The sequence below is a fragment of the Rhopalosiphum padi genome, chromosome 4 (assembly GCF_020882245.1).
Source record: "Rhopalosiphum padi isolate XX-2018 chromosome 4, ASM2088224v1, whole genome shotgun sequence".
Classification (NCBI taxonomy): Eukaryota; Metazoa; Arthropoda; class Insecta; order Hemiptera; family Aphididae; genus Rhopalosiphum; species Rhopalosiphum padi.
This window is the reverse complement of record NC_083600.1, coordinates 6,251,998-6,276,804: the sequence shown is the minus strand read 5'-3', so window position 1 is coordinate 6,276,804 and position 24,807 is coordinate 6,251,998. Positions and strand designations below refer to the sequence as shown.

Genomic DNA, 24,807 nt, shown 5'->3' with positions numbered 1-24,807 from the left:
GACCCACCCCGGGCAGACTTGCGCGACTAGGAAAGGCATTTGGTATCTTTATTTTTTTACTTTTAGCATATTATGTTGCCTGGACATTATACTGCCTTTACTCGCATTATTAAATAGTGATTTTATAATTTATTCATATCTATTATTCGCAACTCTAACATTTCCTAAGTTCAAGTTCTTGCATGCACAAACAGGATTCAACCTCAGCCTTGTTCCGCGGCTTATATAAGTCTGACACCCTTCGAGCAGTGTTTGGTATATTGCGTTTGCGCGAACACTGATCGTTACATCTGTATTAAATATTTGCGTTAGTACGTATTTTTCATATTTAATTTTTTTTTTTTTATTCCCTTATTATGCCATAAACAATCACTCGTAGGAATACGTTATTCGTAAGTGTTCAAGTATGTTTTCCAAACAGAACGTATATTCGTAAAACCCCGTTTCCCTGTGCGTATTGTCATTGACGACACGCGCAGTGCTACGGCTGGTTACGTTCCGCAGAAATGACGATTCGCGCGTACGTCAGATCTAGTGAGCAGATGGCACAGTTCCAGTGACTCTTAAGAGTTCCGCGTTACGGGTGTATCGCTCTCGTTTGAGCTGCCCGTCTCGTGTGCCACTGTAATGATCTGACAATGCGTGCGATTCGATTCTGATCCGATTATTCGGTGGCTGCGATGTCGTTGAATGACATACGAATCTGTTCGAAACATTGTACACATTGCGAAGACGTAAATTTTTTTTTTTTTGTAGTGTGTAAAATTGTAACGTATAATAATTGTCTATTATACAAGATCTTTTTTAGTAATACATATATCCACGTTCATTTAGTATTATTTATAAACACCTAATACTAGTTATGAATATTTTTTTTATAAAATATGATCAATTAACTCAACTGTGGCCAATCGATGTTAAAAGTGAATTATTGTAAAATTTGTTGAAAAAACACTCATAGATTTGACATCTTCTTTTATATATTATTGTAATAAAAGTGAAAAATAATAACGTTCACAATATCTAGGATCGCAGCGGTCTCATAGAAAAAAGGTCTAGATGTGGTTGCCGCAGCCTCACGATTGATTATATTAATTAGGTACCTATTATTGTTGACCAATTTTTTTTTCATAGTCGATACAAATATACAAATATTATGGCTATAGGTTATAGGTTATAAGTATATTTTGCATCAGAAAAAACTAATGATTTACAAATTCACTACAGCAAATGTTTTTCATTTCCAGCGTTCCGTTTCAAATAAATAGAAGGGGTATGCTTAAAAAAGGGAGTTACCCATTTGCGCCAAAAAAAATTAATTCATTTTGGGTATAGCCCATTTGCACCAAACTAAAAAAGGTATGTTTTTTTCAACCACCCATTTGCGCCAACCCAAAATGAATTAATTTTTTTGGCGCAAATGGGCGATGCCCTAAAAAAAAAATTAAAAAAGAAGGCGGACTTCGTCCTCTCACGTCCACCACCAATTCAAGCCCTGTGTATGACAATCAGTAGGTATATCAGCAGCATAGACATAATATATAATAGATTGCTCACACTAGTTAAACAGATTATCAGCCCTAAAAATCCTGTTTTTCTTTTTGATTCAATTACAGGAATGTGATAAAATTTATTTTTTTTTTGGTTTCATACTTTTGTTTGTAAAGATTTTCAGTACATATTCAATTGCCATACTGATAAACTCATCCACGAAAGTCTCTTTGTCTAATTTAATTGGTTTTTTTGTATTCAGTTTGCCCCAAAAAGTTCCTATAAATTATAAATTCATTTTTAAACTATAGTTATTACTAACTAAACGTATGACCACAGTTGTCCCAGAATAAATAAAATAAACACAAACATATCATAGTTATGAAGATAAATATAATTTATGTACAACATACTATATAAAAATTAAGAACACATAAGGTATATGCAAAAATAAATACGAAAAATTATTAATATTATAATTTATAGGTACTTGTTTGTTTCGCCCCGCCAATTAAATAAAATAAACTAAATAATAAATAAATATAAAATATGTATGTATTATTAATAATAAAAAATTTAAAAATAAATGAATAAATATATGTTTATAAATTTAAAAAAATATGTATAAATGCATTAGTAAATAAATAATATAATTATAATTATAGTGGAGGCCAGAACTCGGATATATATAATTTTTAGTCTCTAATGAATGTATCCAAGGAATGTCTTAATTCAGAAATGACAGTGGCTAAAAATGTTATAGTTAAAAATATTGGTTCTGATGTGAATATTGACATAACTGATGTTATAAGAATTTTGTCAGAAAACCAAACAGTATTCCCTAATTTGCAAAAACTATTTACAATAGCATTAACGATACCAATCAGTTCAGCAACTTGCGAAAGAAGTTTCAGTGCAATGAAAAAAATAAAAACTTGGCTAAGGACGTCGATGCTTCAAGATAGATTCAGCAATCTTTCTATACTATATATTGAAAAAGATATGTCCAAAAAAATTAATAGCAATGATATTTTAAATATCTTTGCTGATAAAAACAGATATTTGCTATTAAAATAAAATTAATTATTAATTATTTTTAAATATATGTTATTTTTTTTTATTATTATAACAAACATTTATATTTATATTAGTAATATTATATATTTATTTATAGGAAGGGGTGCGGGGGCGAAGCCCCTGCGAGTCACTTTACATTTGATTGTTATAGCCCCCCTAAAAATTTAACCAAATGTCCGCCTATGATGCAACATGACACATATAACTATTAACTAATAGGTAGGTAGGTCGTAGGTACTTTGACCAAATGGCAAATATTTTACCAATACTGGCAATACCGATAATATTAAATTATTATATAATAAGTAAATAAGTAAGTAAGTATGTTTTACTGTAAAATCAAAACTTAATTTATACATTTATGTTTAGTGTCGTGTTTGCTTTTTAGTATTTTTTTAAAAATATTGAAAATTAACTGAATTCAGTTTTCATCTTATACCACCACCAAAAAATTTAAACATTTGATTACGGTATTTATTATTTAATTAATAATTACTATTATTTTTTACTAACACATCGCCAACGACCATACCACGTTGAATACACCAGTTCTCGTCCGATCACTGAAGTTAAGCAACGTCGGGCGTAGTTAGTAGTACCATAGATTAAATATACAATAGATATAATAAGTATATTTAATCTATGGTAGTACCATTGATTATAGAATAGACAGATAGCCCACGGCATAGGAGTATTCGGTGACTAAAATAATATTTCACCGGGTTGCCTATAGATGGCGTTGTATCAATTAACAGTTATTAATTACAGCAACCACGATCAAACGATAAACATCGCGTTCAATTATTATTATTATTATTATCACCATTATTACCATTTTGTAGTTTTTGTACAATACGAATACGACAATATTGTTTATTAATTTTACCAAGATTTATGTTTATGTATTAAGATTTAAAATTTACTCTAATGAAAAAATATTACAATACTTAAATTAATGACTAGTGTAATAATATGTAATTGGATTTGGAATAAAATACTAGGCTTAAAGAACAAACACATTGGAAATTTCGTAAGAATATATTTAATTCATTCAATGAAAAATAATATATTACATTAAAAGAATACATACATTTTATTATAAAAATACTAAATGGCTCGCTGTAATAAAAGAATACATCGATTTTATTATTTTTCATATGATCACAGTTGTTAGTCCTAAAAAGAACTGTTTAAGTAAAGTATTCGCTTTCTGAATCAATATAATAAGACTATTCAATTTTATTATTTGTTACATGACCAGAGGATATTACGCACCACAACAAAACATTCGACGTACGAATTTTTTAGTACGTTTCCACCACGAACGGCGTCTACGTTCAGTGGTGGTTCCATGACTGGTGTTGGTTATTGGATCTCTGAATAAATGTGCTCATCATAAGCCGGTTTCGTTTCATTTTCAATCTCGGCTAAAACTTTCATAGGAATGCTCTCAACTTCGGTTGCTTTGGTTTCACTAAACGTTATGTGAATGTTCGGCATCGAACTCCAGGGTTTTTTCTGTAGACGAGTGAAGTCATCCTTCGCGGCGTCTCGTGTTTACAAAAAGTTACTGAAGACATTTCTCGAACCCAGTAGTATATGAAATGGAAAATTGTATGTATTGGTAGTCTAGAACCAGTTAACCAATTGTTAACTCTTAAATCCTTTTCCTTCCGGCAACTTCTTTTCTGACAACGCCATCGCGACCCCTTGATACACATTATATGGCCATTTTCACATATTTCACTACTTTTAACTATGTTATTTTTTTGTAAAAATGTAATTGCAGTATCATTGTTAAAAACAACTGTAAGTAATTCATTGAAATTCATTTTATTATATAAAATAAAAAAATTAAAAATTAATTTTTCGTATTGGTTTCAAACGATGTCAAAGTTTAATAAAATAACGAAAGCCAGCAGCGTACTAATATGATTTAATATAAAATGTACAATAGTTTTTCCATTTCCCAAAATAGATCATCCATCACGAGCTAAATACGATAATTGTAGGTATAATAACGGCACACTATATGGCGGAGCGATAACAAACGAGTGGCGGGGCGATAACAAACAAGTACCAATTTATATATAAACAAATATTTTTAGAAGTTAAATCATATTTACATTTAAAGCACATACTAAGTGCAAATTCAAAAATGTTGGTTAAAATAAAATTTATTTAACTATCAATATTAACTCAGTAAACACTAAACATAGAACAACATGATACATTACATTAAAAAATACATATACTGATATACAACTAAATTACCACATAACATAATAATATAATATTATTAATCGTATTTAGGAAATAATACCTTTAACATTGAGTTATATTCATCAGAAATGTTGTTAGTTTTCTGTCAATCCAACTGCTCAATATTTTTCATTTTATTTCTCAGGTACTGATTTCGATTTTCTAGACTCTTTATTCTACGCTTGTACTTATTAAATGTTCTCTGTGAGGTAATTCAATATTTTTTCTTTTTCTAGGACTATCTAAATCATTTTCATTAAAGTCTCCAATAAAAGTTTTTCTTTTTCTAGAAAAAAATGTCTTAAATCTAAAATGTTTCTTATTAAAATAAACCTATTAATATTTTTAAAAGTATTACATTCTGGTAACTAATGAACTTGTAAGCATATTATCTGTCACTCTTAATACTGAAGAAGTGTCTAGAAACAGATAAAAATATTTATATATTATCATAGTCTAATATTATACAATATTTCTTATAAACTACTTACCGCTGGTTGACAGATTATATTGTAAATTAGTACTTGCTTCAGAATATTCAGATGTATTTGAAATACTATCTTTCACTTTTGTAGTGGCTGAAAATTAATTTAAATATACATTTTTAATATTGGTATTATTTTACATTTTTTAAATTTAGGTAGGTAAACCAACCAATGATTTTATGTCCATCATTTTGTAAATATTTAGAAATATCAATATTCTTGGGTAAATCTTCAAATATTTTTATCAATGACATTCTACTAGCTAAATAACAAATAATAGTTTTAAATTATAATTTAATAGTACAATATTATATGAAAGGGAGGTGTACTTAACTAGGTAGCTAATTTGGCATTATTTAATATTACTTGTTAAAAAAATACTTGGCACAGCATTATCATTTTATTTTATTTTTTTACAGTTCAAGTTGTAATCAGAAGTTTTAAAATGAGCACTACAAATCATTGATGATTTTAAAGACATGTACGATGGTTGTATTATTTTAATTATGTTAGTCCATATCATATTATCATGGCCCTTTGTTCATTACTCGGAAATCTTAAAAACATGTAAAATAGTTAAAATTAATAAAAATTTTAAAATTTAATCATTCTTTAACTTACTTATGCATATGAATACCATCCTTGCCAATGTTTCTACAGCTTTTTACAAAACATATATTCACCATTATACATTTATAGGTAACTCTGGTCTCTATAGTCTGTTATACAAAATATCAATAACCAAAACTAATAAACTTAATATAATTAATTTAATAATATTAACTTGAATTAGTATAGAATATATTTTATTTATTCTGTGCTATAATATACCACAGAATATCATATTATACTATTATAACACTATGAAACCTAAATTATGAAAAAATGCAAGTAAAAAACGCGGCTACTCATAGTAACTATCCGTATCATGGAAGAAAGATGTAGGGATAAACATTTTTCCATGATTATTTACCTTAATACATAAGTTTATTATTGCTGACATGATAAGGACTAAACGCGCGGTCCATCTATATTATATTATTGTCTATGATCATTAATCAATGATCAGCAGTAAATGCAATATCTGAGAGAACAGACTCCACAAAAGTACCCAATTTAGTTTGTTATGGTCTTACCAGTTTACCATAAAATAAATGAAATTTATAATATAATTTCTTTTATTCTGTGCCCTGTGGTATTGCAACTATTGCACTCTTAACCTTATGTCCTTATAAGAGTTATTTCATGCTTGAGTTGAGTTGTTATTCTGTAATTTCTGTAATGTTTGATAAGATATGAACAATTCGAAAATCTTAATATTACTATGATTATATTATTATGATAATATGATAATAATGTATTTATTATTTTGTAGGTTGAGTACTTAAGCCTATTATTCAAAATTTCAATTTTTCGAAGAATTTATTTATTGAATCATATTTGATGGTGAAGATTTGAAGCAATTCGTTATTATTATTAGACATTTGTAAATAATCGAATGAATATGAATAATATAGTTGGTTTACTTTTATGACGTATTGGCATTAATTGAAACATTGATCATGTCTGATGCCGTAGTCGTAAAGGCTAAAACCGAGCGGAAGGTGTTCAGACCGTCGGCCAAAGTGCTGAACAAAATACCTGATGAGATTACCAACGACCCGGAGCTAATCGCCGCTATACAATCGTTACCGCCCAACTACAACTTTGAATTGCCGAAGACCATATGGCGACTGCGTCAAATGCAAGCCAAACGCGTTGCGTTGCAAATGCCGGAAGGCCTGACCATGTTTGCTGTACAGTTGTGCGATATTATCGAAAGGTTCACCTGTGCAGACACAGTAATTATGGGTGATGTCACCTACGGTGCATGTTGTGTTGATGATTTCACGGCCAAAGCGCTTGGTGTCGACTTGTTAGTGCATTATGGCCACAGTTGTCTTGTTCCCGTTGATCAAACTGAAGGGGTAAAAGTGTTATATGTTTTTGTCGACATCAAGATTGACGCTATCCACCTTATCGAAACTGTGAAATTGAACTTCACTAAACAACAGAGACTATTGTTTGTGAGCACGGTTCAGTTTGTCACCACTTTGCAAGGGTTGATAAATAAATTGAAAACAGACGGGTTAGTTACTGAACATTATGATTGTTGTTCTAAATGACTCCTTGATTGAAGATTTTTCTATTTAAACAATTTTTCTTTTTAGTTATTGTGTAAAAGTTCCTCAAGAAAAGCCATTGTCACCGGGAGAAATTTTGGGATGTACCTCACCCAAGGTTTCAGATGCTGATTGTTTGATTTATCTAGGTGATGGTCGTTTCCATTTAGAATCCATAATGATAGCTAATCCTGAACTTGCAGCATACAGGTAAACAAGTACGGATGGATTTGTTTAATTTTCTTTCATAATGACATGTATTTAACATACATTCAATCAACAATTACTTGTTAGGATATTATAGTTTCAAATTATATTAGTTATAATACAATTTACGGTCCACCAATTATTATTAATTTAAATAAAATTATTAAATAAATAATATAATTTTTAATAAATTAAAATAAATAATAACTAATGGCTTAAGAGGTTAATAAGTAATTGATATAACAAATTTAAAATTTGTATTATTTAGTTTAGCTGCAATGCTGTGTAAATTATTTTTGAAATAAGATATAAATGTTAGTTTCTGATAAATGATAATTATCATTTTAAATGAATACTTTAAATACTATAAGACTAATATTGAAATGGTAACAAATATAAATCATGCAACACTAACAATCAAGCAGTGAAACCAAAATAAAGATAAATTAAAAAATATATATAAATAAATATTAACGATTTAAATTGTACATTTCATATTTTTATATTCTACAATTAATTAATAAGACATATTTTATGCAATATAATAGTATTTGTAACATGCATTTATTTTAGGTATGACCCTTACGAAAGAAAATTAACCAGAGAATACTATGATCATGATGTCATGAAAGATACAAGGCTGAAATCAATTGAACGAGCTAAAGATGCAAAAACATTTGGTTTGATTTTAGGTACTCTGGGCAGACAAGGAAGTACCAAAGTTTTGGATTATTTTCATGTATGTTTAATACTTAAATGTGCTTGTTTGTTATTGTGTGTAATAATATTCAGTTTGATTATATTGTGTCATTTCTAGGAACAAATGAGATCAAATTTGAAAAACTCTGTGACTATTCTCTTATCAGAAATATTTCCACAAAAATTATCATTATTTGGAGACACAGTTGATGCTTGGATACAAATTGCATGCCCGCGGTTGTCTATCGATTGGGGCACTGCATTCGAAAAACCATTTTTGTCACCTTATGAGGGTGCTGTAGTAATGAATCAAATTGAATTCAATTCTAAAGAAAGTTATCCAATGGATTATTACAGTAATAATAGTTTAGGTGCTTGGACACCAAATTATCGACCAGTCAATGGTTGTTGTGGAAAAGGATGTGCAAATGGTCCAAAGAGTGATGCACAAAAAATAGGCTGTTCTAATAATCAATGATCGATTGGTTTTATTTTTATAAGATACACTGCCAATGATATAAATGGTCATGTTTTGGTAGAATTATGATTTAATACATTTCTGATTACAGTTTGTATGATAATTTATTGAGCATGTCCTGAAAAACGATATCAAATATATGGAATGCTTGGTGTTATGATGCTGCGACTTCATTATTTATCACACACATTTTACAAAATATTTTTAATAACTACTAAAGATGACTTGTATTATTGGGCAGTTAAATTAATTTTTATTTACTTTAAAAAACTATGGAATTAAAACAATAAGTCTTCTTTATTTTAAATTTATATTTTTAAAAATTTAATTTTAATTGATAATAATAGTCATCTGTAAAATCACATATATTTGACATAACAAGAGAATGCTAACACTCATTAATTTGACAAATAATTACCCTTTCCAGAAAAAAAATTATTAATAAAATACTTTAATAGATAAATAAAACATATAATTATAAGTACGTATATAAATTTCAAAACAAAACATATAGGTAATATTACTAAAATTAATTTGGTTTGGTTGTTTGAATTAAAATAAAACAATGTTTAATTAAAATTACACATGTATATAATTATACAATCAAACAAGATATATTTATAAACTCTAGAAATTTGAAAGCTTATTATTTTGTATGATTAAAAATGAATAAATATGTTCTACAAAAAAAAAAAAAATAATAAATTTAAATTATAAAGATAACATTATTTTGTTAATAGTAATAAAAATTATTACATGCAAATTTTGATCAATTATTACATTTTAATATTCATATAATCTCTACCTGTGTCATGGTATTTTGCACAAATTTAAAATCCAATAACTGTTCATAATTTAGGTAATAGCTAATATTATTTAATGATTTCTGCAAAATACATTTTACATAACTTTATTCAAAATAGTACAAATTTCGTCTTTATTTAATCAAATTTAAAAAACTAATACAATTTCATTTTATTCATGACTAATGATAAATAATTTTCTTTAAATATTTTGTAATTCTGTAAACGCTGGCTTCATTTATTAAACTTAATTAATTAAAAATGTTAAATGTGCAACTCGTTTTACAATATAGTTGTAAAATAATTAATCAAAAATACATGTGAATATAATATAGAATTTGTATAATTTTAGATAATTAACTATATGCATTTGAGAAATTAAATTCTAAATTAATTAAAGTGATAAGTAGATATATATTTAATTTTTATTCTTACAACCAACCTATTTTAGTAAAAAGTTATTGAGAATACACACTTGACTATCAGTATATTACATAACGAATAGTAATGAAGTATTAGTAATTTACTTCCTTGTACACATCATATGATTATACAAAAAGTGACTATATAATTATACTGTTACATGACTTGGTCTTTTAAAACGATTGTTGACAACAATTCATATTTAACATTTAAATCAGTATTCTCATTTGCTATACATAATATAACAATTGAATATGATTCAACAAATTATTATTATTATTTAAGTTGGTAAAAGTTTACCTAAAAGAGAAACAAACAGAATAACAATAAATGATCTATATGTATATGTTTAATTGTACATCAGTTCAGCCATGTCAGACATTTTTTTAGGAATGTGTACTAGATCTTCAAAATAACTGGCTAACTCGTCAATTGTTACATCGTCTGTACATGGTATGACATTGGTACACTCATTACTATTATTATTATTGTTCAATGATAATTCCGATAGAAATTCGTCATCGGTTGACCATTTTCGGTTTAATTGTTTACGATTAAACCTTCGATTGACAGGTACAGGAGATGCTGCTGCATATTGTTGCTTACACCTCTCCACTCTGTTTAGCTTAGGAGGCCTTAGAATGCAATCTTTTGATGACAATTCAGAATTTTGTTTTTGAGGATACGCACAGGTTAGTGATTTTGTATTCATACAACGGCATATTACACAACCAGTTGGATATGGTTCTTTATTGTCATTGTCCTTTTCCACAACGTTCCCGGGATACTTATGAGGTCTAAAAAATGTAATAATCATTTCTTAGTTTAAAAAACATAATTTGATTTTTTTAGGAGCTTCATTTAAGCAGGCCAATATAAAATTAAAATAAGATTTGATAAATGTTAAATTCATAAAAGCAATAACATTAACCTGATTGATAAAATATTTTTAATTTTATAAGCTTTGTATTTTGTAAAGTTTTAATTTTTTATTTTACCATAGTTAAATAAATAGATTGTATATACACATAAATAAATTAGTACTTCGATATTGACTAAAATTCTAACCTTTAACAATAACTGAAAATAGATATTTCTATTTGTGTACCTAATCTATTTTCTACTTTCACAAAGAAGCTGTCTTGCAAGACGGTTGTGGTGGTGGGGTTGGGGGGAGGGGTCATAAAATAATAATAACACCGAGATCAAACACATTAATTTCAAGGAACCAAAATAAACACAGTAATCTGATAAAAATATAGCAATATTTGTGAATTGAAAAAAAATTTTTAAAAGACAAATAAGTAATAATCTTAATCACGTCTTCCTGTATCCGACCCTCTTAAAGTCCCAATAATTAATGTATGTACTCAAAAAAAAAAAAAAAATCAAAAACATTTCCTGAAAATCAACTGTACTAGTATTAACAATGTATACCTGGTGGGGTCGATCTCCAAATTATCGAGACTGAAAGACAACAGATGAGTTTCGGAATCGGTCATCCCTTTTGTATTCTCTAGCAGAGTAGCAGCCATCTTCTCATTCTGGCGAAACAAAATATCCGCACACGTCAAATAAATATACCGACTACCGGAATTGTCATCGTCTTACCTATGCCTGGTTAAAACCGCTAAATGCGCAATTGTTTTTCTTGGACCAAACGACACTCTGGATTCGTACCGTTTTACTTACAAACGCGTCGTCGGATTGCTCAAACAACCTTAGTGCTCACGACAGAATATCGGGTCCTATGGGTTTGATTCAGTGTAGATTTGATTAAAAATTCTTCCGTATTTGTAAACAGTAAATAATAATCACAACAGTTTTTTTTTTACGTTGTTTTTGTGCGCACTAGTCACTAATCTTTTTATTCGTCATTAAATTGTAATCAAAACAAACAGCACAGTCATACCACAGAACAAAATTAAAGCAACACTCAAATAGCAAATCAGCTGATCGTGGCGTGTTAAGTTTGTTTACATTTTTTCGGTTGGCCTACTCCACTAGAATATTCTTTATCTCGACGCGTCTCACAGATAATAATAGAAGATAAATCATAAATAATATCTTTATTTATTATTACCATGATATATTTTTAATCGTGATTATTAGCAATACATTTTTAGAAAATGTTCTCGAATATTCATAAAAACAAAATGCACTTCAACATTATAGATGAGTGATAAACTGATAACTTTTTTTATTTTTACAAGCGATAAGCAATCTATTCTGTATCAATTGACACAAGATATAGGATGTTGATGACTTGCATTTTTTTCCCTTTGATCCCACAAGGCTATAAAATTAGCTAAAAATAGCTAAAAATTCGTTTCATGCTCCTTTTGTTTAGAGTATACCAATTTTATTTTGTAAGCGTTTTTTTATCTACAAATACATTTTTTTTGATTTTTAACGTAATTTTTTATAATTTTTAGTAGTTTAGTACAATGTGGGATATTTTTCTCGAATTTTAGATTTTAAAGAAAATTTATTCATAAAAAATAATTTTATTATTATTGGTGGGTTTTTGTTGTAACAAGTATTATTCAGCATTCTAATATATTTTTTTTTATTTATACTTATTAAATAAGTAAAATTAGTTGAATGGACACAGAAATTTTTTTTATTTATGTTTAAATTTTAAATTTATTTTTAATAATTTCATGTATGTATTTTTATTTTTTTTACTGTTAATTAAACTTATAATTTAAATATCTACTACATTTTGTTTACAAACATTTTTTAGGTCATTAAATCATTTTTGATACTTAATTAGGTTATCAACATTCTTTCTTTACTGATAACATATAAAGTAGAATACCACTAGACAGCAGCAGGTTGATGGTGATGTATACACATGTGTTGAAACAAAATGAAAAGTTTCGGATGTTTCGGTTGTTTTGTTGATGACTATAACGACTGATCGACGGATCTTTACTTTTTGTTCAACGAAATAATTGTTCCAAAGTTAATTTGTTTTACATTTTAATAGTATATAAATCTTTTGTATTTTTTTGCCTCGAGTATAACCCGGCCAGTTAGTTAATCTTGAAACTCGACAATCATTAAAATTTTAAAAAGAGTTAGTCTGAAAACTATGTTATATTCAAAAAATATAATCCCATCGACTATGATGGAGTGAAATTATGACATTTTTTCAATATAATATAGCTTTTGAATCGCTGTTCTTTTCAAATGTTAACGGTTGCCACGTTGCCGAGTGCTAAAATTAGTTAATTTTAGTTAGGTATAGGTATATATTGTATTAATTTTATTATTAATTAGGATTACTATCAGTTGTTCAGGTTGTTCTATCCTTTTGGCGGTAGAAATAAACGGAACGTTTAGAGCATAGCGATCGAGTATTATACTCTATGGTTTGAACTTTGAAGTTCATCGAATCCTGTACAATCTAATCTATGTTCGGTTTAGTCGATGTTTCGTGTTTATAACACGAATAATCAGTCGGAGAGACGTCGAAGTAATAATTTTCCTAATATTGTTTCTATTCATACCATTGTGCCTATTCACCCCGTTTAACGTTACACTGTTATATAGTATTTTTTATTATGTGTAAAGTGAACCTTGCATAATGGCTACAACTTTACAAGTCTTTATACTTGGGTTTTGGAGTAAAAGTATAGCGAATATAATAAATAATACTGATAACGGCAAATCTTTATTATTGTATGTCAGTTCGTTCATCATTGTCGAAATTCGAAGTAGCTCAACCTCGATGCGATGCGTTTTCTCTGTTATGCTGTACCTGTGTGGAATAGATTGATAGTTATGCTTGAAAAAATGAACTACCCAAGTCTAGTCTTTATCGGACAAAAACAGTCCAATGTCGATTTTTTTTCTTCAAAAAAATAGAAATTTATTGAATTACATATATTGTTGGTGACTTGTATTAATAAAGTTTTATTACAGTGGTACAGATTTGTTAGAACAGTGGTCAGTATGGTCGTGTGAAGTGTGACAATTATCTCACCGCTAAAAATATACTGTAACTGTTAAATATTTGAGTAAACTGTAAGTATTCAAATACTTTCAGCACAGAGGTGTATTTATGGGAGGGCTGAGAGGGCTTCAGAAATATTTATTAAATCTGCATAATATGTCCTATCATATATAAATTTTAGAAGTTCAATATAATTAAAAATACCTCAGCCCTTCCCATAAAACATTTCTAAATACGCCCCTGTTACAGCATGAAGTATTATGGTCAGTATTTTAAGTATATTATAATTATTTTTATTGAATATTTAATATTTTAGCATTTAACTATTTAAGTATTGCAGCAGTAAGCCAGTAACCATCATATAAATTATAATTTTTATAAATATAGTTGTATTTGTATTTACTTTATCTATACGTTTCACATAAAACTAAAAGCATTTAAGCATTATTTTAAAAATTTTTTGAAATTTCTGAGAGGCTTGTAGCCCATTTTTTTCAGTCAAAAAACAACACTACTGTCATACCCCAAATAAATAGTATTGTAGTACCCGGTTACTTATATCAATAATTGCTTTTTATAACAGCGATGAACCATTCTATTTATTGGCGGAAATACATTGAATATATCAAATTTTTCGGTGGTGCTGCCATGTTGGTATAGGCAGTGGCGGCTCGTGTGCTTTGAAAGTGGTAGGACGATATAAAATTTCTTATTTATGGAAAGTATTGAACACAAATAATATTAATAATAGTTATTTAATTAAATTCATTTAATACATATATAATGATAATGAAATAATAAAATAATAATTGATTACGACGAGTTACGACGGCAAAAAGTAAATAATAAACACACGCAAGTTCGGAATCCGTGCATATCGGGGCATCGGGCGATTAAAATCATCGCCCCGGCGGCAGTATTATTATTGTGTTCCCCCTTCTTAGTTTTTATATTCCGATCATAGTTATGACGGGCGACTTTTAACATCGCCCAAGATCGCATTCGCTGCTCGCGGATTTCGGCAAATTATTATTGGTAATCGTTTCTCAGAAATTGTAAACTCCCATTATCTGATAATGTTTTCATAATATTTATTAGTGTAAATATAGGAAAATTAATTTTTATTTTTGACAATAATATTATACTACAATATAAATTTGAAATTTTATATTAAACTTATAAATTAGTAATAAATAATAATTTTAGAAGGGGGGCGACCGCCCCGTTGCCCCTATCTACGAACCGCCACTGGGTATAGGTATCATTATAAGCGTGAACTAGTGAACTTGCATTTTAGTTCATGATGACTCACTTCATCTTAGTGACTATTCCCAGGGGTGTATACTGGGGGAGTTTTTGGCGAGTTTTTTTTTTGTATACGTGCCTGACTATTTTAATAATTTAAAATTCGATATTTTGTTCGATAACCAACGAACAGTTGATTTATACTTACAAATTAATTAAAATCATAAATAACACGTCACTAAATTAATTTTATTGTATAAATATTGTCAGTGATTTTCAAGGATGTTATAAAATTATGTGAAATTATATAATATTATAATATACATATATTAACTTAACAACAACAAATGTGTATAATACATGCATAAATAATTTATTCAGTTTTAATTAACAATTTTAACAGGAAAAAACAATGAACCTAAGGTCCTAAATTACACATTGACTAGAGCGGAACTTCTACGAAGAATAAAGTAGGTACTTGACTACTTGGCATTCATTTTGTTGTACGTTTCATCAGGATCACTAATCCCGATATGTAGATTAATGAGAATGTACCGGTGGCCAACACAAGTCCGTAGACAAATATACAGCAGCGAATGAGGGTGCTGGTCGTTAAATGTTTGTCCGGGTATCCTAACCAAAGCGTGGAGATTCCGGACCTGCGGTGAATTGAGCGAACGACGGTCCGAAATGGGTATATAAAATGTTTAACAACCATGACCGTAGTAGCAAACGAAATCAAGACCTGGCAGTATCCAAAGGTCAGGCGTATACTGGTCCAGATAATTTTTATCCAGACCGCGATTTCTATTACGTATTTCAGTAAAGTAGACGTAATGAAGCAGAAGATGCCCATAGCCAACAGGGTTACGATGAACAACAACAACAACGTGAACGGCATGATCTTCACCATTACACCATCATCGGTCTTTGTAGCAGGAAGGTAATAGGCATCGATGAAAATGCGTGCACACCAGATGAAGATCATAAAAATCTCTGTCCATATTAAAAACAGCTCACAAACGAACAATTTGAATAAATTCAATGCCAATCCGAGCCAAACAAAACCGGGTGCCGTTGGATGATTGTCCTTGTCCGACGATAACGGAAACTCAAAAAGGCAGTACATTACTTTATTCACGTTCTTAATCATCTTTTAAAGCCTTCTGTAACTTTATACAACACCAAAAATTAGAATATGAGAATATTTCAAGAACTAAATATTATTTCGTAGCACAATGAATGATTTAACTATGTTAAATGTTAAATAAAACTATGTATTCGTCTTGACAACGAAACAGTACATATTAAATATAATTGACCAGCCTGGTTTTGTCTGAAATAAACGTAATTAGATGAATGTACATAAAAAAAACATAATTATTTTGCAAAAATATTTTAAAATATTAAAAATTATAGCTGACTTTCAACATTAATCTAAAAATTTAATAATGGTATGTTTCAACATTTCTTATAATATTTACCTAATAGCAGGCATCTAAATATTTATTACACGATTAATATAATCTGACTAAAGTCAGTCTGTAGCTTTTTGTGAGAATTTTGTCTTTAGTAGTAAATAGTTATTTATTTATTAATATAATATTAATATACGCCTGTATACAAAATAAAATACATATTGAAGTATAAAATAAATGATAAATTGATAATATAAAAACGAGTAAAGTTAAATCTACACTGTAAATATAATTTACACTAATGGCCTTAAATACCGATTTATTGAAAATTTATAAGACAAATAAAACGAGGATAAGTATATAATATGTATATTACATAATAAAAACAATTAAAAAAACATTAATTAAGTATTATAATTAAGAATAATCAAACAATTTCAAAGTACAATATACATATATACGTATACACACGGATAGAGAAAAATATAAACAAAAAATATACACAATTTTTAAACAACAAAATACCTGAATAATTAAAAATAAAAAATAAAATTTTTTACTTTATTCATGGTATTATTTATATTAATTTTGTAACATATGTATCTTATCTTTGGGGGGACTTGAGTGGGCTTCAGCCGTCCCAGAATTTTTGGGTAAATGTATGTGCATATAAACATATCTGTATTCACTTTATTTTTGCCTACAATATAAAAAAATATAATGTTTCAATGTTTCATATAAACGAATAATCATACAAATCAGTTGTAAACACCGATAGAAACAATAAATAATAATCAAATTAAAACAATTTGCTATAAAACATTTTTTGGAATTAACTAGTTACGCCTATGACTACGACAGTCTCAAACAGAAGGCTCGGGAAAGCGAGTGAAATGTTCACAAATCTATAAAACTGGTAAAATGTTTGCTGCTGGTATGAATGGTATGATTATGACAAATATTACAGGTGTTGAATTTCGAAGAATACACTAGCTGTTGGCTATAAATTAAACATGATATTTTTACGTTTGTATAAACTATTAGGCAGCTTCGCAATAGCATAATCATTATGCGATTCTAAAAATAGTACGATATTAGAAGCGAAATTTGTATTTGTATTTTATTTATTCTAGATTTCTTAGTTCTTATAATACGAACAAGAATCTTTTTGTCCTAATGAATCTAACAGTGGGTTTTTAATCTTGATAACATCCAATTTATAATGAAGTATAATAATAAAATATATGATTATAAAATATTTAATACATTTTTTAAACTACGTTTAAGATCATTGTAAATACTGATAAAATATTAATAATATAGCGTCTTACATATTTTATATTACCCGGCGTATAATATAGGCAAAAAAATATACATGTAGAGATCCATTTGTCAATAATAATTATTTACATTTTAGCAAGTTGCAATTCTGTCCGCCGAGACTCCAACAGAATGTGGCTTGAACTTAATAATCAAAACTTATTGTACCCATTTTAGTCACCCAAATCACCTTTTTTCAGCACCAGCCATGTGCGCGAAGTAATAATCTTTTATTCTTTTGTCGGCGAAATATGATATAACACGTACGTATCTGATCTTATGTACATAGTTAAATACGAGAGATTTATCTGAATACAACAAGAAATCGATAATATAACGAAGGGTATGTATATGTAAAATAATAAAATTACATTTTTTTTTATTAAATACTATTAAAGGTGCCATTTAAATCTAAGAATAATTAAGCGCTTATTTAGAACAAATTGTATTTAAGTTTTAAGTTAAATGGGTACATTAAACTATTTAAACTATTCGAGTATGCATGCATGTTTTTTTTAGGAGGTTTTCGTTTTCCGCCAAAATGTCCCTCGTCCGTTATCACCATGGCCGTTTTCCGCCAAAGGTTTTATTCCGATTTCCACCCCAAAAAAATAAGAGATAGGTATTTTTTGAGACCCTCTGAATCTAAATCCGTCAAATAGTAATGATTACGATGTATGCTTCTCACCTTGTTTCACAGATATATTGATCATAAACTATAATCAGTATTATCTATCTTATCTTACTCCTAATTATTTTTTGTAAACATTTTAGTCATAAGTGGCACTTGGTAGAAACTCATGTGGGTGCAAATCAAACGTTTATGGTGATTCACAAACCTGTGGGAGGTATTTCCCCACACCACCCAATATTTAACTGCTGCTATTACAAAAGTAATAAAAAAAAATCTTAATGTAAAACTGTATTCTATATTTAAAATTAGTTTAATATTTTTGACTGTTGTCAGTAGGTGCAAAATGATACTTTTGGCCCCTAGGAAAATTGTCATGGATGCAACTGCACCCGCATGCAATCATGCCCCCAGATACCGCCACTGATTTTAGCAACGAACTGTTTATTATAGCACCTCTATACCACGGACTATACTGAGTAATGCCGTTTTTAGATTTATACGGATGTATAGATTTAAAATTATTGTATATTAGCATAATATGTCCACGATTACTTAATATCACTACAATATTCTCCGATAGAACATTTTTCGTTTACGTTGTCACAGACAGTTTAAACAGACAGGTTCAGACTGATACAGTGAACAATAACTAGTGAATTATTCGCGGATAATGTTGCGATGAAATAAAAATAATAATAACTTAACAGTAATCATAATTTATAATAACCCTCTAGCTAGTCTATCTCCATCAAGGTTCAGAGAGTTATTGAATTATACGAGGGCTGCATGCCTGCATAACATTTTGGCCAGCTGAGTAATGAATGATCGAAAATATTTGGGACACCTGAAACTCTGAACTTACCAGTCATCAAAATGGGTCAATAACCTTTGTAGGGCAAGTTAAAATCATTAAACTCAATGGGCTGATAGACAATAACTTTTCTATCTAGTGTTGTGTTTTATGTCATATATAGGTATATAATAAGCTACTAGAGTTCAATTCTCTTTTACAAAATGATTAAATTTCTGACAAAATACTTTGTTGAGCCTGCAAATGATAAACATTATATGTTTTATTAAGTAGTTAAAAATATATATAATATATTAATATATACATTAAAAAGTTAATTTATAAAATTAAATAATTAAATACTAATACAGTAATCTAAGTAGTTAGACAGCAGGTATTTAAATTGACTAATGATTACCTAATGGCTGTACATTAAATGATTGAGTGTTTAATAAATTTTTGGAGACATTTATATTCTTTAATTATTATTTGTTACAGAAAAAAATAAATTTAAATACTTGTAGCTTTCTAGTACGAACAATTAGGCAATGCCACTGGCAAGAAAAAAATTTTAAATAAGAAAAACAAATTAAATATTTAAAATAAGTTTGAAAACATAATAAATCAAATTATATTTTTAATATAATACATATTTAGTTGGAGTGCAAATAGTTTCATAAACAAATATGAAATAAAACATGATCCACAATACTGTTATTAAAGTATATCAAATTTGGAACCCATTTCAATTAGTTAATTAATTTAAAATGTGTCATTTGTGTTATTTTGACGTACCAAATAATTGGGTCAACAAATTTATACATAATTTATCTATGATTTACAATTTAATATATAAATATACCTGTTATGTTTATGAATACATGATTTTTTTACAAATATATTTCCCTTGTAATATACCTAATACTTATGGTTTATTTTAATAACAATGTGGGTTGAAATTATTTTTTTAATATAATATACTACTCAAATTAAAAAAATAATAGTACATTATATATTTATTAGTGTGTATAATAATTGAAAGGTAATCATATTTATTTATAATAAACAAATGTACATTTAACAGGATCTGGGTCTAATTGATGATTTTGTTAAAGTGAGTACCATTTAATTGCAATAAAAATAAGATCACAATTTTCACTAAACGAGAGTATATTATAGTGAAAAGATAAAATAATGGATGTTCAATGCTTCAAACTTTGTCATCTAAACAGAAAAAATATAAATTAAACCATAATTAAATACAAAATGGTTCGTTAAATATGGGATTTTATTTGCTTACCATGATACCACCATTTTGTTTTTTTGGGATTTTTATTGCATGTTTTTACATAAAAACTATTGTCTGGAGGTCTTTTCTGTAAATTATAATACAAATTATTAAAATATAACAATTATATTATTATTTATGTATTTTTTTTTTATGAAATTACCTTTTCTTTGCAGCTGCTTAGCATAGATATAATTGAAAGACAAACAGATTGAACTGATAATGCTGGTGACCAGTCATCAGTAAGAATAGACAAGCAAATATGCCCATTACTATACACATGTGGATGAACTGGAATGTTTTGACCCACAAATGTAACCTTAAAATAAATGAAAATGAATTTAAATGAATATAATATTAAAATAAAATAAATTTTTTTTACTTCAGGTGATTCAAAAGGATAACTGGTACCAAATTTGAATTGCAGTTGAAACTGTTCTCCATCATATAAAGTACCTTCTGCACCTTGCATATTTATAGTCCAACTACAAAATAAGATTTAAGATTTAAACATTATATAAAAATAAAATATGTATGATATACAATATACTATTGAAGAACGAAAATAATACATTTGGTTCCTTAAAATTAAAATAATCACACTAAGTTGCTTAAAAAAAATGTAAATACAGTGAGTTCCGTTTAATGTGATCACTAGTTTATTGGAATCAAAATTGAAAATCCCAAACCAGATCATATGTTACTAATGTTAAATTAACCTTTTATTAGAATCATTAAGTACCAGATAATTGAATCATTTTTAAGAACATTCTTATCGTTTTAATGGTATTTCAAACATTCACTAAAAAAAAACAAGAATTGTTATGAAAAGTTAAAAGGAGCTATTCAAAAATATGGCAAAAACGATACTTTTCAGTAGTTCCAAAAGTTAATTTATATACATTATTATTTACTTAATTTTGAATAATTAAAATTCATGTATATATTATATTAATTGAATAGGGATTTTAATTTTAGGCTAATATGAAAATGAAATTAGTAGATTCTTAAGTACAATCAAAAATAGGTAGTTTTTTTACTTTATTTTAAACATACATCTAAGCTAATAATAATAAAACTAATATAAACTCATTAATAAAAAAAATGTTTTATGGAATCAACCGGTTAGTAGAATCAAAATTATCTGAACCAATGTGATCACATTAAGTGGAACTCACTGTATTAAAATGATAAGTAGTTAGATTATTAGAAAATTTGAATTTACATTTTAGGACTAATTAAATTATTTATTTATTTTTCTACCTAATTGTTGATACAAAACTACTTTTGTTTATTAGAATTTATCCAAACTATGCCTAGCATAGATATGAATATTGATAAACATACTCAAGTATAAAATATTAGATTATCAATTAAGTTAAATAATTTAGATCATATAACAACTAAATTTCCATTACAAAACAAATAATAAATATTTCATTAATATTAGATTTATATTATAGCCTCCAATTCTCACAACATAATAATAAAATAAAAATATTAATAACTAATAAAACATCATAATTAGGTAAAAACAATTAACTTAAAATAGTTATGGAAACTGACAAGATGGGAAATTTGTGTTGACCAGTTGTTGAATCAATTTTTATTAGCTTATGTCAGAGTGAATTTACCACTTAAAGATATAAATAATAACTATGTTTGTACAACGGTTGTTTTTTATTATGATTTTTCAATTTTCAACAGCTATGTGTAATTTTAAATTGCATATTTTACAATTATACGACTAAAAATGTAAATATCTTAAAAAAAAAAATCGAAGAAACTAAGATAGATAAGGTTTTTATCTTTAAGTGGTCAAATTCAAGCCAACAAAAAACTGATTCAACAACTGGTCAACACATTTGGTTATCTTTAAGTGTTTAATAATAGGTCAATTCAATATAATGTTATCTAAATCTAATCTAATCTAAGTTTAGATTCTCAGGTAGCAAATGTTTGCAAGAAGCAATTTTTTTTTTAATTTTAAAATAACTACTTATTTTGAGTCAATCAACATTGTAATTGTTAAAAATATTTGCTACATGTTAAACTACCTTAAATATAACAGCATAAAATTGGTTCTGCTGAAGGTAAATTTCCTATGCCGTATGTTTGTAATATGTAGACAATATATGTAAGTATGATATCCTCTTAATATTTTAATATTATCATAGGATATAAATATTTGTAATTATGTTACATATACATCATAAAATAAAAATTGTTCAAACTTTAAATGAATACATGAGTAGAGATTAATTTTGTACTAACACATTGAGGTTCTGTTCGGCTTGATCAGCATCTACAACCATTCCCGGAGGCGGTTCTTTAACAAGCGATATCAATTCTTTATGCAGTCTTTTCTATAGAAAAATGAAAAACGATTAACATTTTTTATACAATAAAGATGTGATTGTGACAATGTATAAGCAGATACATACTTCAGATGGTGTTTTACCAGCCATTTCACGATAATCTCCGATAATAAAACAAATAATTTATTTTATTATTAAAACTGTGTAGTACTCATAGTGCGGTCAGTAATTAATTATAGTGTTGTTGTATCAATGAGAACATAGTATACATATTGAACATTAAGTAAAGACGAAGGAACATAAAACCAATGTCTGAGAACACGATCTATACGTGGTTGGCTGAAAATCGTCGTAAAATAATAATAATCAATTAATTATGACAAAATTAATAAGTGTATCACTATATCTTCTATTAGTCGAGTATTTAAAAAAAATGAGTCTTGAGTCTATTAACTATTTCGCTTTGGAAACAACAAAAGGTCTTGATGTCTCTTATCATTAACATGTTAGTACAGTGTGTGTCGGATGACACGACAGCTGACCGTATAGTGTATACGCAATGGAAGAATAAAATGGTCTTAAATCATAGTAGACCCGTAAGGCCGTAAATGGTGTAAACACTAAACTGACAAACTGTATGTCTGTCGTCTGTGTCCTAAATAAAGTTTAAGTTACCAAGCATAATACAATACTACAAGTCTACAACAATTATTTAAAAAAACAAATACAATAGTGATAGTCTGACTTGATGCAACGTCGGATTAAAGATTACAAAATACGAATGTCATTAACTGAAAAACATACGAACCCCGAAGAACAAACATTATGCTGTGTCACTGTGGTTGTAATATATTATAATATTTTTAAACGGTCTAGTCACTAGCCAGTAACATATTCTGACAATCGAGCGGACGTGGCTATAACTGCAATCATAATCTCTATCCTATAGCTGCAATCGAAAGAAACATTTTTATTGTTTAACGGTAGAATAATCTTAGATTTCTATGCTCAGTGTACGGGCACAGAATGTGCGAAATGATTAAATGAAATGAAATTCTACTCTGTGTTTATATATGCTATTGTATTTGGTAATTAGACCTATGGTTTTATCTTTGCCACTTGGGTTTCATAAACATTATTAGGTCTAATCAAACAATTATTAATATTATAATTTAATAATAATTACTCGTGAGTCACGAGTTAAGCTATTTTTTAGATTATAATAATAAAAATCAATAAACATGGTGACGGTATTAGCCAATTAGGTATTAACTTATACTAAAATGCTAGATGTATAATTCTCATGTTATACTATATTATAAATACCTATATAACCACAGAATAATTATCTATATTTTATGAATGCTCTGGGCTCTATATGGTCCGGCCACTCCGGCGTCATTCATATCTAGGTATAGAATATAGATAATAAAGTTTATTAGGCACACTCACGATTTAATACCTTAGATTTAGATTTAGATCATATATGATTTAAGATAGTAATTAGTTGATACACAGGTTATTAGGTTAGTCAACGCCGTATAGAAATTAGAAATTGGTCTCCACTCTCCGGGCAAGGGCGGGTCCAGGGGGGAACTGGGGGCAAGTGTCACCCCCGTCGGAAAAAAATAATATTAAAAAACATACATTTTTATCTGTTGCTTTTTTTTTGGCAAAGGACTATATTATTTACATTAAATAATTTTTCCTATAAAGTACCATAAAAGACATACTGGATCTGCCCTT

At 28.1% G+C, this 24,807-nt stretch overlaps 4 protein-coding genes across 4 annotated transcripts; 1 reads left to right on the top strand and 3 right to left on the bottom strand.

The window, feature by feature from the left end:
- Positions 1-4,676: 4,676 nt before the first annotated feature.
- Positions 4,677-5,569, bottom strand: LOC132928695 (uncharacterized). The gene is made up of 4 exons (XM_060993542.1): positions 5,485-5,569; positions 5,322-5,408; positions 5,189-5,249; positions 4,677-5,116 (listed from the first exon to the last, which is right to left on the bottom strand). Exons 1-4 carry the CDS (start codon positions 5,567-5,569, stop codon positions 5,002-5,004), a joined length of 348 nt encoding a protein of 115 aa, XP_060849525.1. The 3' UTR covers positions 4,677-5,001.
- Positions 5,570-6,665: 1,096 nt separating this feature from the next.
- On the top strand, positions 6,666-9,021 carry LOC132929422 (2-(3-amino-3-carboxypropyl)histidine synthase subunit 1). Its single transcript, XM_060994757.1, has 4 exons — positions 6,666-7,443; positions 7,526-7,687; positions 8,258-8,423; positions 8,502-9,021. The coding sequence occupies exons 1-4, from the start codon at positions 6,878-6,880 to the stop codon at positions 8,859-8,861; spliced, it is 1,254 nt and encodes a 417-aa protein (XP_060850740.1). The 5' UTR covers positions 6,666-6,877; the 3' UTR covers positions 8,862-9,021.
- Positions 8,846-11,994, bottom strand: LOC132929423 (uncharacterized). The gene is made up of 3 exons (XM_060994758.1): positions 11,699-11,994; positions 11,525-11,631; positions 8,846-10,884 (listed from the first exon to the last, which is right to left on the bottom strand). The coding sequence occupies exons 2-3, from the start codon at positions 11,620-11,622 to the stop codon at positions 10,437-10,439; spliced, it is 546 nt and encodes a 181-aa protein (XP_060850741.1). The 5' UTR covers positions 11,623-11,631; positions 11,699-11,994; the 3' UTR covers positions 8,846-10,436.
- Positions 11,995-20,444: 8,450 nt separating this feature from the next.
- On the bottom strand, positions 20,445-23,557 carry LOC132930521 (ubiquitin-conjugating enzyme E2 W). Its single transcript, XM_060996446.1, has 6 exons — positions 23,188-23,557; positions 23,018-23,109; positions 21,126-21,228; positions 20,907-21,062; positions 20,756-20,831; positions 20,445-20,679 (listed from the first exon to the last, which is right to left on the bottom strand). Exons 1-6 carry the CDS (start codon positions 23,209-23,211, stop codon positions 20,666-20,668), a joined length of 465 nt encoding a protein of 154 aa, XP_060852429.1. The 5' UTR covers positions 23,212-23,557; the 3' UTR covers positions 20,445-20,665.
- Between the last annotated feature and the right edge of the window lie 1,250 nt (positions 23,558-24,807).